General features: G+C 40.0%; 1 protein-coding gene across 2 annotated transcripts in view; it reads left to right on the top strand.

The window, feature by feature from the left end:
* Positions 1-15105, top strand: part of zgc:66433 (uncharacterized protein LOC321250 homolog) — a 31786-nt gene that overhangs the window by 15424 nt on the left and 1257 nt on the right. Inside the window, exons 3-15 of one of the 2 annotated variants that reach the window (XM_061048753.1) lie at positions 2638-2812; positions 3628-3754; positions 3973-4113; positions 4953-5006; positions 8247-8402; positions 8949-9036; positions 10076-10334; positions 10443-10932; positions 11271-12369; positions 12597-12700; positions 13088-13235; positions 14354-14472; positions 14948-15005. In XM_061048753.1, the coding sequence (XP_060904736.1) occupies positions 2638-2812; positions 3628-3754; positions 3973-4113; positions 4953-5006; positions 8247-8402; positions 8949-9036; positions 10076-10334; positions 10443-10932; positions 11271-12369; positions 12597-12700; positions 13088-13235; positions 14354-14472; positions 14948-15005 (3018 nt within the window). The remainder of the gene's footprint in view (positions 1-2637; positions 2813-3627; positions 3755-3972; positions 4114-4952; positions 5007-8246; positions 8403-8948; positions 9037-10075; positions 10335-10442; positions 10933-11270; positions 12370-12596; positions 12701-13087; positions 13236-14353; positions 14473-14947; positions 15006-15105) is intronic. The other variant, XM_061048754.1, reaches the window with a different exon arrangement.

Below are 15105 nucleotides of genomic sequence, written 5' to 3'. Positions count from 1 at the left end.
CTGATAAGAACACACAATGGCAACAAATTTACGTTTCAACTTCAAACTGATATGGATGAAGGTGATTTTGAGGTCTTGTGCTCGAATCGGATTTTCTTGACTATCTCTACAAGCCGCAATATAGCGGCAAGGCAGCTGCTGCCGACAGGCGGGTATGCCTCGGCTGCTGTCCTCACCCGGCGGTGAGGATGAGGAGCCCGGGCCGGCTCGAGCTGGGGTGGACTGGTAGTGTCTGTGCTCTCACTGTTTGCCTATGGACACAGACATAGAGTCTGTTTTCTGCCAGGAATTTCCAAGATGCCAATTCCTTCTGGAAGAAATCTTGGAATCAGTTGAGGAAACGGCTGTATGTGTTGAAGTAAATATGTCAGTAAATAGAGCAGCCTATCTTCAGTGGGAGTGGCCTGTGGTGCTGTGCATTCTGGGAGTTGTTGTCTATCATCAACATGAGCCCAAAAATACACTTTCTGCTTTTTCTTGGTCAAGAAGGCACCAACTTCAAAATGTATTTCACATTTCTACATATAAGACCCAATGTCAATACAGATTCATGTTTCCACGGGTGAAGTATCCCTTTAATAATGAGTGAAGTTAAACATGGTGTCCCTTTGACACATATCTGTGACACATATGTGTCAAAGCTGTGAGCTTACAAGGTTATCTAATGTGTTTGATGTGTGGAAATACTCTTTAAGGCTTTTGTATGGTGTGTATTTCACTTTTTCAATTGGGGAAAAAAGTGATAATTAAACAGGTTGGGTCGTAATTATAGCCATGGTAAATTTTACACTTCCCAGTTTTACATTCACTTTGTGTATTTTAGAAGCAGCTTTATTAACACCTCTTGGTGCCAGGGCCTTTATTATGATGCCTATTTGTAGGTATTAAATACAATTTAATGTCTCTAACAATCTAATACATCAATTGTCTGTGATGTGGCCTTTTACAAATGACTAAGAAATGTAAGCAGTTTGGCTCTGATACAAGATTTGGATTTCAAGCACTTTAAGCTGTGGTTCAGCTCCAACTAGAGAGTGTGCTTTAAAGAAAGGAAAGAATCCTCAAGAGTGCTCTGCAGGGTGCAGGAGGAAAATAACCTTGTGAGTGTGAGGAGAATTTGTTATGTCACTTTTAAAGTATGCATATGGTCCATGAGGGTAAATTCTCAGTGTAGTTAGTCCACAGTTACTTTTCTCTTCTTATCACCTTCAACTCAACACTGTCTCTATGGGGCTCGAGGGGGTTGTGGGTGGAATTGGCTATTCTGTGTTCTGTGTTACAAAAGTCCATTTTAAACCTCAAGTTAGCTCAAGTGGGGAGCCAGAGGGTCGTAGGTTCAAGTCTCAGTGTGGACCATAATATGGAAGTTGGTCTGGTAGCTGGAGAGGTGCCAAGACACTTCCTGAGCACTGCCGAGGTTGAGCAAGGCACCAAACCCCAACCGCCCTGATGCGCTCTCTGCATAGCAGTGTGTAGCAGCCGCACTCTGACATCTCTCCACCAATACATGTCCACGGGTCCTGTTCGTTCATGTGTGTGTTTCGGACCTATGTGTGTGAGAAGCATGTCACTAAAAAAAATAAAACAACAAAGTGTAAACCCGAATTTCCCCTCGGAGATTAATAAAGTATATCAAAATCAAATCAAAATATGTCTTCCACAAGGGTGCTTGACTTGTAGACAGGAGGTGTCTTGAATCCAACCACCAATTTTTGAGTCAGAAGATGACCCACTCTAACTCTGAGCAACTTTTATGTTATTACTAATCCAACCAACAGGACCACCGATGTAAATGAGCTTTATAGCTAACTCCAGCCCAACAGTTGTGTTGGGCATGGCCTCTGTCAAATAATCCAATAAACTAAACTAAACTAAACACTTCACTTCACAGCACAAGATGTTTTTAATCGTCAAACTACAGATACAGCTGATGCTGACTCAAGAGACCTCCCTGGTGGAAGACACAAAATGCTTTCTCTGACTTCTTTCACAGTATTCCCCTCTGTAAGAGCTGTAAACAGACCTTGATGTGTCAAATGAACATTAACCATATATTTCACGGCTGTGGCTCAGTTGGTAGAGTCACTCATCTCTCAACCTTAAGGTTGGGGGTTCAATCCCCAGCTCCTGCAGCAACATGTCAGGTGTGTCCTCGGGCAAGACACTAAACCCTGAATTGCTGCTTCGTATCCATGTGTTTGAATGGGATTACTTACTTCTGATGGTCACTTTATGTACTGCCATCAGTGTTTGAATGGGTTAACATGACATGTGGTGTAAAAGCGCTTTGAGTAGTCAGAAGACTAGAGAAGAGCTATATGCTCAAGTCCAGTATCACATTTGTGTGCTAAGAGTACATCCAGGAGGAACCTTCTTTATGTTTTATCTACCACAGGGGCGTCCAACAGGGCACTTTCGCAATGCTTTTTAAAAAAACATTAAGACCCCCCTCTGAGTCCACCAGTATGGGATAAGGACTTACAGCTAAGCTGTATGTGTATCTGTCTTTATATACAACTCTGTGTAAACACACACAAGGCTTTGTGTTGTAGTTATTAGTAATGATACACTCATTTGTGTTGTAAAGAGGTTTCTTTCATCGTATTTCTTCCTCTCTTCTCTGATTTGTAATCACAGGGAAGAAAAAGTCCAAGTTCCAGATGTTTAAAAACTTCTTTGCCAGGAAAAAGAAAAAGGAGCTGCCAGCCAGTGGTGCAGACGTGGGGCTCAGAGCCAGCCAATCAAGTGAAAATGTCAGCAAAGCATCTGAGAAAAACACACTCACTCGATCAGAGAGGGATAAGGGCTCTGGGTAAGATCCTGTACAAATACATACAGAGACACACATGTTAAACAATAAGGGAGGTTTTCATTAATAATATTTAGAAAAAATGTCAACATTGATGTTCATCCCTAAACGGTCCAATAATGGATCTGACTTACTTACCCATCTGAATTCTATGACACTTCTTTTACTGTACAGAGCACATTTTAACACATTTAACACATTTGTAAAAAGTGATCCAGGTTTATGACTTCAGAGTAGATCTATTTTTGTGCCCCCCACAATTCTGTTCTTCTGTTCAGAAAAAAAGGAAAAGGTAAATTATGTCACTCTTAAAACCAAGAGTGAAATAATTTACACAAAGTTGTTGGCAGATCATTTAGGAAGACACATTACAACTTTCACTTTCCTAAAGCCCAGTATTCGGTTTCTAGCTAATTTGTTTGGTAAATACAAAAAGTGTTTCATGTACTTCTGTACACTTAGATAAATAACACTTGGGGGGGAAAGGGAAACTGATAATTCAAAAAGGAAGATCAAGCTTTATCATCCATCTCCTATTCTTCCTCAGTCAAGCCTTGTGGCTTCCTGTTTATCGTAATGTTTCTGGAATTCATCCATGGGTGTCCTAATTTCCAGTGTTTTTCCCAAATGTGTCACTTCCTGCCATGTCTAATCCCTACTCTCCCTCATATGTTTCTGTTTGACTGTTTTTATGCTCCCCAAAGAAGCATAAGAAATAAAAGAAAAGGGCCTGTCAACATACATTTCTCTTGAATTACTTGATGTGCTGTAGATCACTTTTTGCTTTGTTCATTTATTTGACTTCATGTTTCCCAAAGATCAAAGATCAGCTTGGGCAGCAAGGCCTTGTCACACGACTCTGTCTTTGTTTCGGACTCATCAGAAGCCAACGAGCCTCTTGGGGCATCACAGGATAGCATTCATGTGAAAGTGAAATCCCTACAGGTAAATGCATATAAAAAAAACATACCTGGTCTTTTTGTGATACAGTTCAAACAGTAGATTCAAGTTTGTGTCAATGAATATCTAAGACTCTTCTTAAAACGTTTGCACTTCTCCACATCCTGCATGTTTGGCTGTGTTTCCAGTTTTTGTTATTCTCCTTCAGGTTGAAGTATCCAAACACAGATGACACACTCACATTTTTACATGTTTTTCTGTAGCTCCAGCTAAAACAAGCAATAAGGCTGGGCTCTCCACCCTCCCTCATGTGTGTGAAGAAAACAGAAGACACAGGCACCATGTCTGAAGATGATGGCCTGCCCTGTAGTCCTCCAGAATATAGGACACTTCATACAGTCATGGTAACACATATTGTTGAATAATGGCTCATAAGATAAGATATACTTTATTCATCCCAGCAGGGAAATGTAGGTGTTCCAGCAGCCAGCATACATACAAACACACAACACAACACATATATACATACATATCCCACCCATACAAAAACACATGAGCCCACAATACAGTTTGATATATGATATATACAACTCAGGCTAAAGTTTAAAAGTTTAAATGTCTTCTGTCCTCACTTAAAGGGGAGTCGTTATAAAGTGCAATTGCAGTAGGTAAAAAAGTATTTTTAAATCTGTCCTTTTTGCAGCTTAGCTGCCGTAGCCTCCCACTAAAAACACTCTTTTGTTCACACATGAGATTGTGTAAGGGATGCATGTTATTGTCCATAATGTTCAAGAGTTTCTGTATCATCCTTCTCCCCATCACCACCTCCAGGGTCTCCACAGCAGTCCCCAGCACAGAGCCAGCCCTCCTAATCAGCTTGTTAAGCTTTTTAGAGTCACAAGCCCTGATGCTGCTGCCCCAACAGATGGCTGCAAAGAAAATGGCCACAACAATCTGATAAAACATGGATAACATTCTGTAGGGCTGCACTGTGGTGCACTGGTTAGCGCTGTTGCCTTGCAGCAAGGAGCTTCCTGGTTTTGAATCCCCGTTTGACAAGGCCAAGACATGCTTGTTAGGTCAATTGGTGACTCTAAATTGCTCGTAGGTGTGAGTGGGGCTGGTTGTCTGTATCTGTATGTTGTCTAATTCTGTAGTCCATCTGATTGCCTTTTAGCTGCAGATGATACTGCTAACACTGTTATTCTCACCCTCTTATCTTTATCTCTTCACCTCTTATAAGGTTCAAAGCTACAGCCTGAATAGCCTGGAGGGACTAGACAGTGATGATGACCAGGTAAAAAAAAAAAAACACTTAAAAGGCTATTCCACTTATTCAGCATTGCACTCCTCTAACTGTGTTGTATCAAACTGTTACTCTATAGAGCTTAAATTAGATTTCCAAAACAAGCTGACAAAAAACCCCGAAGATGTGAACCATAACAAACTCTTCTAGCTCAGATGTGAGCAAAACAATGTCTAGAAAGAAACTAACATTGATTTGAACTTATAGGGACAATGGAACTGGTGGAAGTCTAATACACACTCTTCTTACCATCTAACTTTCTGTCCCTCCAGAACTCTAAAAGTTGTGATTGGACAGAGAGTTTAGTGTTCAACTGGGTTCAGCAACCAAATTAAAGCTTTTACTAAAAGAGTCTCTAGGCCATTTCACCATCACTGTGAGACTCTGCTAGTGCTGAGTGCTCACACCAAATGCTTAAATGAATGCAATGGTGATGGTAGCATAATGTTCTGCAGAATGTTTACCATGTTTAGCTTTTTAGAAAGTCACACAACAAGTAAAGCCGATCCAAATGTGATGTGCTTTTTTCTGTTTACTGTACTTTAAGACTCCCAAACCCTGAGCTCTGTCCTCATTCAGGGTGTAAAGTCCACACTAAATCCTACGTTGAAACTTGTTAGTTTGTAACTTCAGTAGTTCCATTGTTTGTTTGCACCACAGGGACGTTATGATCATCTTAGCTAGTAGAGCGTAACGACCAAACTTACCAAAATATTGTCACAGAAATTACGTTTAACTTCATGTGGCCAATCAGTGAAAAGCAGTTTTCTCAATGCAGTGTTGCCTCTTGCACCTAATTATCTCTGAAGAGCCTAACGTCTGGAGATAACTCCCATTAACTGCCATGAACAAAAATCAGCAGTGAAAATATTTGTCAGATACAAAACAATATGATTAGGTAATCATTCTTAATCTAGTGTAAAATAACGGTGACATAACAGTGAAATTGTGAACTACAACATATAAGATAATTGAACAATACTTTATTATTTGGCGGTTGAAATTGTCTCCGGCTTCACTTGTGGAAAAGAAAAGTGGGAATACAAAAGAAAGTTATCACACATTTCAGAGGGAATGCTAGAGGGATTCAAAAGGATTCACACGTACTAAGAGCCAGGTTTAAGATTTAAGTTTCAACTCTTAGTGGAACTATAATAGCTGGTGCAACACCTTCAATCCAACAGCTAGGTGTTTGTTTTGCCCTCTGAGTCTGTCATCTCACCGTTAAATAGTGGCGTGGCTCATTTACGGAAACAGCCTGTTCTGAGCAGGGCTGAAATCCAGGGGTTTAAAGGCGTGATCAAATACAGGATCAGAGTGGATTTTTGGCAGAAAACTCCACAGACTATTTTTGGGGAGCTTTGAGAATTATTTTAACTGGTTGAAAAGTATAGTATGTGACCTTTAAGTTCAAATAATTCTACCTCTGAAGTTATGCATAGCTGGTGCAACCCAGAGCTGTAGCAGTAGCAGGAATTATATCTATCCATTAAAAAAATAATTGAATTATTCTACTTTCCATACATAAAAAGACAAACTTTGGTTCCAATTGCGTATTTGAATAGCTGTTCTCATAAACAAGACTGAAGACCGACTTTTGATAGCCAATACGTGATGCTCATGTCAAATAGCAAGAGCACATCCACAATGCAGACTGAGGGAATTTCCTCATCTCAGGCCTTAAGTTATCTAATTGATAAAGGCCTCCAGAAAGTATTTTCCCTAATGCAAGGGAGGTAAGAGCAGCTAATGATGCAGTCCCACTTAAAAACATCACATTTGGTTTCAAATAAAAGCCCCTTATGCAATTTCACCTCTTTAAGTTGACCCCATGTCACTCTTATTTCACTATTTAAGAACTCGGTATCCTCTAACTCTCATTCTGCTGAATTACATGTATGTCTGGTTATCCCATGTGAGCTAAAAACCCCTTTCTGCTCCCTCACAGCACATTTATTTAAAAAGCAGTGCAGGTTCGTGACACGACAAATGTTCTTCAAAACCTCAATTACCCATCTGGCCTCACTGGCTAAATGTGAGCTAAACGCACAGTCAGTAAAGTATGACAAATGAGCATTTAATGATAGTTCTGTTTAAGCGATTTTAGGAGAGTTCTGGCCAGTCATACTCGAACTGTAAAGAACCACAAATGGCCAGCTTAAAAGGCATGCATACAAAACCCTGAAAAATTCCTTTTTAAAGTATGTTAGACACACAGGGACCAGGGTCAAGGATGACTTCATTGGCCCTGTTGGAGGTATCCCATTCACTTGGAAGTAATACCCAATATATGGAAAAGATTGAAGGTTTATTTTTTCAGTAGTTGGAGGGGTTTTTCTATAACCAAATTGGATCTCATCACTTTAATTTTTGCCTTTAGGATCCTTCATTTACCCTGCTTAAAATATAAAAAACAATGATGAACTTTAAACTTTAAATCCACACTTACCAGTATTTGTATATTCTTATTATTTCAGGTGACTATGTGGAATCTGAGAGATGTTGCTAATGATGACGAACCCCAGAAGAACAATAACCCAACTATTGGCTTTGGCTTCGTAGGGTGTTTTGCTTGGTTAAAGACAAATTATAAAGCAATAACCAAAGGCAGATGCAAGCAGACATGCTGACTGCCAGAGAAAACCATTGGAAAGCACACCAACACAGGCACAGTGGGTCAAAGAGTCAAGACTAATAGTATTATTGCCAGAGAAACGGCAGAGAAGGGGATAAGATAGAGACAAGTGGAAGAGTAGGTCAAGCACAAGACCCAAGACAAGTCCAAACACAACACAAATGTCAACCCTTTAATCATTAGATCAGACCTGATCTTCTGAATTGTCTCTCCAGTGATATCTATCTTTCCATGACGCTTTGGTTTGTAAATGTTTGGATGGTTTGATTCTGAAAATTCTGCCACAAAACCCATATACTGAAACTGAGTAAAGAGTTGCATTCATACTGTTGAAAAATGAAGTGCTGTTTAGTTTTACTGGTTTCTTCTTGTGCTTTCCTCTTCATCATCTTGGTGGAAATCCACCCTTAAACTAACGCTCTAACCCAACAGTCAAAGATTGATCCAACCATTTCTTTTTTAACACATGTAGACAAGGAAAGTCCAGACAGAGTTGTTCGAGCGTTGGTTGTTTGAGTGAGTTATTTCACATCTACTGTCAGATTTATGAAACCTTAAACAAATGAATCTTCTGTCTTTTCTCTTTCTCTTCCCAGCTGTCCTGTGCCACCTCCAGTAGAGCTGTGAGCCCTCTCGTGGTTCCAGGGGACTTCAGTCAGCCGGCCAGTTCCTACGGCTGTCTGGATAACTCTGCTGCCAAACACAAACTGGGGCTGAGGCACAAAGCTTGTTACAGGAGGAAACCTCTCATTGTAAGACCTACATATGTATAGAAACAATAACGAGAGCATTTACAATTCAACCCATTTATACACCAATTACAGAGAATACAAATGACCATTTGTGTTCATTAAGAATGTCTCATTTTCTTTGTTTCTTTTGTTCATTACAACATGAAAGTCAAATGTTCATACTTTGACACCTTTGAATGTGATGAATCTTTTGTGTAGAAAGTTTAAGTCAAACTTGAATTATTTAGAATATCCACTGATCCTTTTATAGACAGGGATGCTTATTTTACATCTTATGGCAATGCAGCTTTTGTCCAACCAAAGTGTGAGATCATATGGTCAGCCAGGAAACCAGTTTTCTCCGCTAGGTTTCACTCAAGCAGGACATGTGATGATGGTGAAGCGGCTAGCCCCAGTTTCTAACAGTATCTTTTCTGAGTCCTGATGCTAATGCTAATAAAGGATACATACAAATAACACTGAAACATTGAGGAGTCTGCATGTTTTGTTGTTTTCAATGTAACTGTAACCGTTCAGAATCATTGCTCATTCCTTGTGTCCATGCAGAGGCTGGATGTAAAAGCAGATGGAGAATCTGTGGTGAAAGAGATACTGAACGCTTCGAGGAAGCTCCAACAACACGTGACAACAGAAGGTCAGTAAAGATCTGTTGTTTTTTATCTCATATTATCTGCGTTCTTCTCCGACTCTGCATGAAGGAAATGTTTAAGTGCCTGATTTCTTTATTTCACCCGTGATTGTGTTCTACCTAACTGAAATTAACAAGCAACTAAAACTGTTTAATTAAATCATCAATCAAATTACTACCTACTTGAAATGCCAAATTTTAATGTATAGTTTTTTATTTTAAATGAAGTCTTGATTTAAGCTATTTTGTACGACAGAGTATAATGGCCACGTTAAAAAAAAATATTTAAGAGGTTAATTCAATTTACAACTTAAATCTCGTAAATGTACAAGAATAAAGTCATTATTTTACGGTATGAAGTTCATAAATCGATTTAATTTAGGCTGTGGTTAAAATTATTATACTAAAAGGTTGTATCAGACGAGCAGCCATCAGCCTTCACAAAAATGATGAAAGGGGAACCCTCAAAGCCTTTTGCTCTGCCTCACACTTTCCTCAGAGTCAGTGTGGTTCTTTCTTTGGAAAAGCCCCAGTTTTTTGCAGTATCTTTTCAGGGTCCTGATACTTATGACAATGTGATGCTGATGTGCCAAAAGAATGTGTGGTTTCATATCTGCATAAGTAAAGCCCCAACACAACTAATGGGATATTTGTTGACCTCTTCAAACTGTTGTTTTAAAGCAGGTCAGTTAATACTCGATCTGTGATACAGAATACATAATGAAGTATTTCCTTATTTGTGAAACTTTTACTGAAGTATAACTCCACAAAATGCTCAACGTTTGTCATTTTGGAACAGTCGTCTGCTGCTCCTCTGATATAACTGTAGACAAAAATAACAACTTCATTCTGATAAGTTTATGACTTTAATCACGAAATCTGGCCCTAATAATCTTTCATAATTTTTATTTTTGAATGCATTGAGGGAAATTTGATTATTAATCAATCAATTTATCAATTTATATACAGTGTATATATATATATATATATATATATATATATATACACACACACCTTGATATATTTGTGCTTTTCTACGATTTAGTTGTACATGGCGATGAGCTGAAACCACAGCTACAGAGGGAAGATGAAGATAATGAAGAGGGGGGGCAAACACAGCCCCTTTTAACATATAAGGAGGACTGTGATAAGGGAGAGGATGAATCAGAACTAAAACACATTTCTGTAGACCTGGATTCCTCCCCTTGTCCTGATCCATGTCTCTTAGTGGAGAAAGCACCAGACGCCCAGCCTATTCCCTCTGACAAGCTTGGCTTGGCAGCTTCCTCTCTGGACAGTCCCAGGTGATAAGATTTTATTTACCTTCCTCTTTTATTCTCCTTATTCTATATTCCTTCTTGGCATCTCCTCCTTATCTTCTGTTAATATGATCCTTTGATATCTTCTTCTAGAGCAATGACTCCTTCTTGTGTGAGAGAGTTCTTGCCGGACCCTCCAGGTATCCCCCATAGAGCCGAGGAGGTGAAAAGCAACTTGTCACTAACAGGAGAAGAAGCTACAGACCAGCAAAACAGTGAAGAGGAGGTCCTTTTGTTAGAAGAGGTGCTGGGCACTTCTCCCCTTCCGTCTTCCTCACTTGGCAATCATACTGAAGGAATTGTGGTGGATCTAAACAAAGGGGTGAATGTAAAGGAAAGAGAAGATGTAGAAAAAGCACAGGAGTTGAAGGAGGAGAGGGGAGAAACTGTCGTTTATCAGGCTGATCCTGCTGGATCTCTAGAGCCAGATCAGACCACCACGGAAGAGGAGGAGGTTTCCACTTTGAGCAGGAACACTCGTTCCTGTCAAGATGTTCAAAGTCAGGCCATGCTTGACGACAAGCAGGAAGCAGCAGAGGAGAAAGAAGAAGACTTAATTGTGGAAAAATTTAGTCAACAATGTGTAAGTACTGTTTATTTGATACATTTGAAGTAATATGCTTCATAATTCAATTCATTATCTATATATTTTGCAAAAACATTTTATTTTTTCACTCTTAAAATAACCCTGTTTGCATCAGTGTTGTTATTGGATTTTGAGAAACTCTTCAAAAATATAAGGCTCATTTTCCTACTCAATTTGGCAACAAGTTTCATTATAGAAGATACCATTAGGGAAAAAATCTAATCACACCATAGAGCATTTATAATTTGTAAAATCTCATTGTGTTTGTCTCTTCCTTGATGCTTATTTGCTATACTCAAATGTCTACCTATTTTTCTCTCTGCCATGTCTTCCAGCCAGAAGAGGAAGGAGAGTATGAGGAGGGAGAGGAAGTCCAACCAAAGGAACAAAATGACATGATTACAGATAACAGGATCAACCAGGCACAAGAAGAGAGAGGAGTAGAGCCAGAAGAGAGCGAAGGAGGCGAGGACACATTTAAGCTCGAGAAGTCGCCAGAGGTGGAGGAAGGGAGAAGAGATAATAGAAAAGAAGGTGTTGAAGAGGTGGAGGTGAATAAAGGTAAGACTGAGGAAGACGAAACAAAAGAAGATGAAAGGCAGGGTTCAGAAGATGTGACAGAGGTGTTACCTGATGCAGCCGTGGAAGAGGTTGAAATCACCAATGCAATGCAGAACATGGATGAAGGTGAAGACACGGTGGTTGAAGATGATACGGTGTTAGCCTCACAAGTCAGGAACAAGAATGAACTCCCTTTGGAACTGGCTGATCAGGCCATAGTGGATGAGATTGAAAGCTGTGTTGAGGAAAGTGTCATCGGGGAAGAGAGGGAAGTGGAAGGGGACCACTTAAAACCAAACGCAGAAGTCAAAGAGGAAGATGTTGAACCGAACAAACCTGGTTCAGATCCCACTGAACAAGATGTAGAGCAGGAAGGTGTTAAGGTATCCAGTAAAAACATGATGCAGATGGAACATGAAAAAACTGAAGCCACAGAGCAGTCTCAGACTTTGTCGAAGGCTTCGTTTTCCTTTCCAGAGCCGCAGCATGAGACACAGTCCCAAGAGAGTGGAACCAGCACTACCAGTAACACAGGCAGAACCATGCTCCACATCAATCGTCTTTCACCAAGCTCAGAGAAAGAGGAAACAAGCAACTGTAAACAGGATTCTGAAGTACCTTCTTGTGCTGCAGCCTTTCCAAAAAAAGAACCAGATGACACTGTGAAGAAAGTCAAAGAAGAAACACCTTCGTCTCCGCATGATGTTGCTCCACCTGCAGCTTCTGAGGAGGAAACAGTCAAAAAGCCATCCAGTGGTTCCTATCAGACCAGATTTCACTTCCCATCACTCCCTGTAGAAGGTGCCAAAGACAATTTAACTCCTGCCTCCTCTGCATCTGTCTGCGCCCCCGCGGCTCCTGCAAGCACAGAACGTAAGAACACTGGGCATGTTCAAGCGTAGATCATGAATATTTTTTGGATTTGGGAACTTGGCTTTTCGTTGATCTATTCAGTTAATTGTGTCATTTTCAGTTATATCTTCTCTTGTACTTTTGCTAAAGCAATCAGAGTAATTTGCCACGTCACATTAGGTTGGCTTGATGATGGAGTTAGATTAAAGTTAAACCACAGATGAGCTGTTCCATCCTTCCTCCTACAGAGGGCCCGGCCTTATTAAAGGGAAACAACAACAATCCATTTGGAGTGTGGTTGAGAAAGACGCCAGTGCTGCACCGCTTTAGTTCAGAGGAGCAAAATTCACAGGTAAAAACCAACACTTTTTTTTTTTACTCTTGACAGTATGTTGTTTGAAACCCATCTTACTTCTGCCAGTGCTACTTGATGGTTGTGGCATTAACCCTAAAAACGGGCTATGGTGCATCTTGTGGTCAGGCGCCGGTAATGCACATCTTAATCAAAGGCCCCAAAAGAAGCAGGGCTGGCCAGGAAGTCGCAACACTTCTTGTTGAGTTGCCCTCATTGTTTTACCAAAGAACTTTTGGGCCTTTGTTTTTGAGCCCAGAACTGTGTCAGTGACAGTGATTTGTTTACAGCTCTTACCTGCAACTCCCAAGAGGCCAAAACGTTGTTACACATTTAAGAAATATTAGGTACTGAACTTTGATTTTATATCTTTGACTTTTTATTTAGCATTCCTTTGAGGCTCCAGCTCAGCCTTACAGCAGTCAAACTGACTTGACACAGCCAATCAGTGCAAAGCCACCAAGCAACAAACCAGCGCTCCCCAAGAAACCAGACCTACATGGAGACCGAGGAGCAAAAATCAAGCACATCTCAGGTGTGTATTAAATGAACGACTTTTCTTAAAACAATGTGTACAAGTCTTCATTTTCACTGCTTTGTTACTTTTTTCTTTACAATTTAAAAAAAAATACAGTGTATCCATTAAGTACTTCAAAATCACCTTCTTTACCCTATACAAGGAGAAAATTAATATTATTTCAAATGGGATATCTGATTATAAATAAAATCATTTTTGCATGTCATTTTTACTTAACATTTATCTTACCAGGAATATTCCCACTGAAAGACACACATTTTACAAATATTAAAAGTATATTTAGGTTTTCAATGAAAAGTAGAGAGCTTTTTTTTTCAAGCATCAAAAATTGGAGTGTAACCAATGTTACAGTCCAGTTAGTTAAAATGAGCCTATGCTATCTAAACAATTGAGATTAAGAATACAACTTGACCGAACCTTACGGAGATGATGCTGTCATATGAACCAAGCATCACTGATGCTCACCAGAGGTTATCAGTCCACACCAGAATGAGTGGGCTAGTTCATGAAAGGGCTAGAAACGGGGACCCCATGACAGGGAGTGTTGGATCCCACTAGCAGTGGGATTATAACATTTTAGAAGTAAATTATCAATTTATGACCTTCAAAATTTAGGAATTCAAATTTCTACGAATTCAAAAGTAAATCATCAGCATTTGCATAAAGTATAATCAGAAAGAATGAATCATTAAAGGCCCATCTAGGGACGGGCATTGCAAATCAGCTTATGCTCTAAATGTTGTGGTGTGTGGAAACGGTTTACTTGCTCCATACTTGTCCCTCTACAAATAAACATGAAGTAAAGGATCCCTTACATAGATCATAGCAGCTGATCTGTTGACTGAAGAAGCTCTACATTTGGTACCTTAAAAGGATGTTCAATCATCTCACAAGAGAGAACCTGCTCTACTGGAGGATACAGACATACATTTCTCAGCCTGGCCTTAACTGATGTAAATGCTATGCTGGCCTGGCTGAGCGTGAGGCTCAAGATCAAAAGTATGTGATCTCCTCACCCAAAATGAGAGCTAAATCAGATAAGAAAAAAGAAAGAGTTTTTAGCCCGCTGATTTAGCGCCTAGTGTAACAGTCTTTTTGCTGTCTAATTGATCCAGACCCAGCTTCCACTCCTGGTGTTTCTAGTGAACCTGATTCCCCAAGCTGGATCTCTGTGGCCATACAGAAACAGAAGATTTATAAAGACAACTCCCTGAACGAGACTACAGTCAAGAAGGTAATGTGTGTTTGTGCGTCTGTGTGAGAGAGAGAGAGAGAGGGAGACACTGGTTTGTATCCTTGGGGGCGGCTGTGGCTCAGTTGGTAGAGTCGTCATCTCTCAACAGGAAAGTTAGGGTTTCAATCCCCAGTTGCAGCCACATGTCCGATGTGTGCTTGGGTGAGACACTTCACCACAAATTTCTCCCGCTGCTTCGGCGACTGCATATAAATGTGTTTGAATGGGATTACTTATTTCTGATGGTCACTTTACATAGAAACCTCTGCCATCAGTGTGTGAATTTACCATTTAGCTTGCAGTATGCAATGACAATACATTTAATATATAATACTGAGATTTAGTTCTCTAACAATACAGGTTTATAGGACTAGAATGGACGTTCAATGACTGTATACCCTGTATGAACAGGACTTTACCACACTTTTGGAGCCGACTAATCATAACAACTGGTTGTGTTGATCTTTGTCATCAGGAGGAACCAGAGATGAAGAATTCAAACAACAGCAAAACTGCAGAGTCCACCGACAAAGGTCAGGCCACACACATGCACATCATACTGTACATGGTCATTTAAACTTGTTTTCTTCTGGGGGTTTTTATCTGCTTCAACAAGTTGTATAAAAACACACC

The sequence above is a fragment of the Labrus mixtus genome, chromosome 10 (genome assembly GCF_963584025.1).
Source record: "Labrus mixtus chromosome 10, fLabMix1.1, whole genome shotgun sequence".
Classification (NCBI taxonomy): Eukaryota; Metazoa; Chordata; class Actinopteri; order Labriformes; family Labridae; genus Labrus; species Labrus mixtus.
Note: the sequence above shows the minus strand (reverse complement) of the source record. Positions and strands in the feature narration are given on the sequence as shown.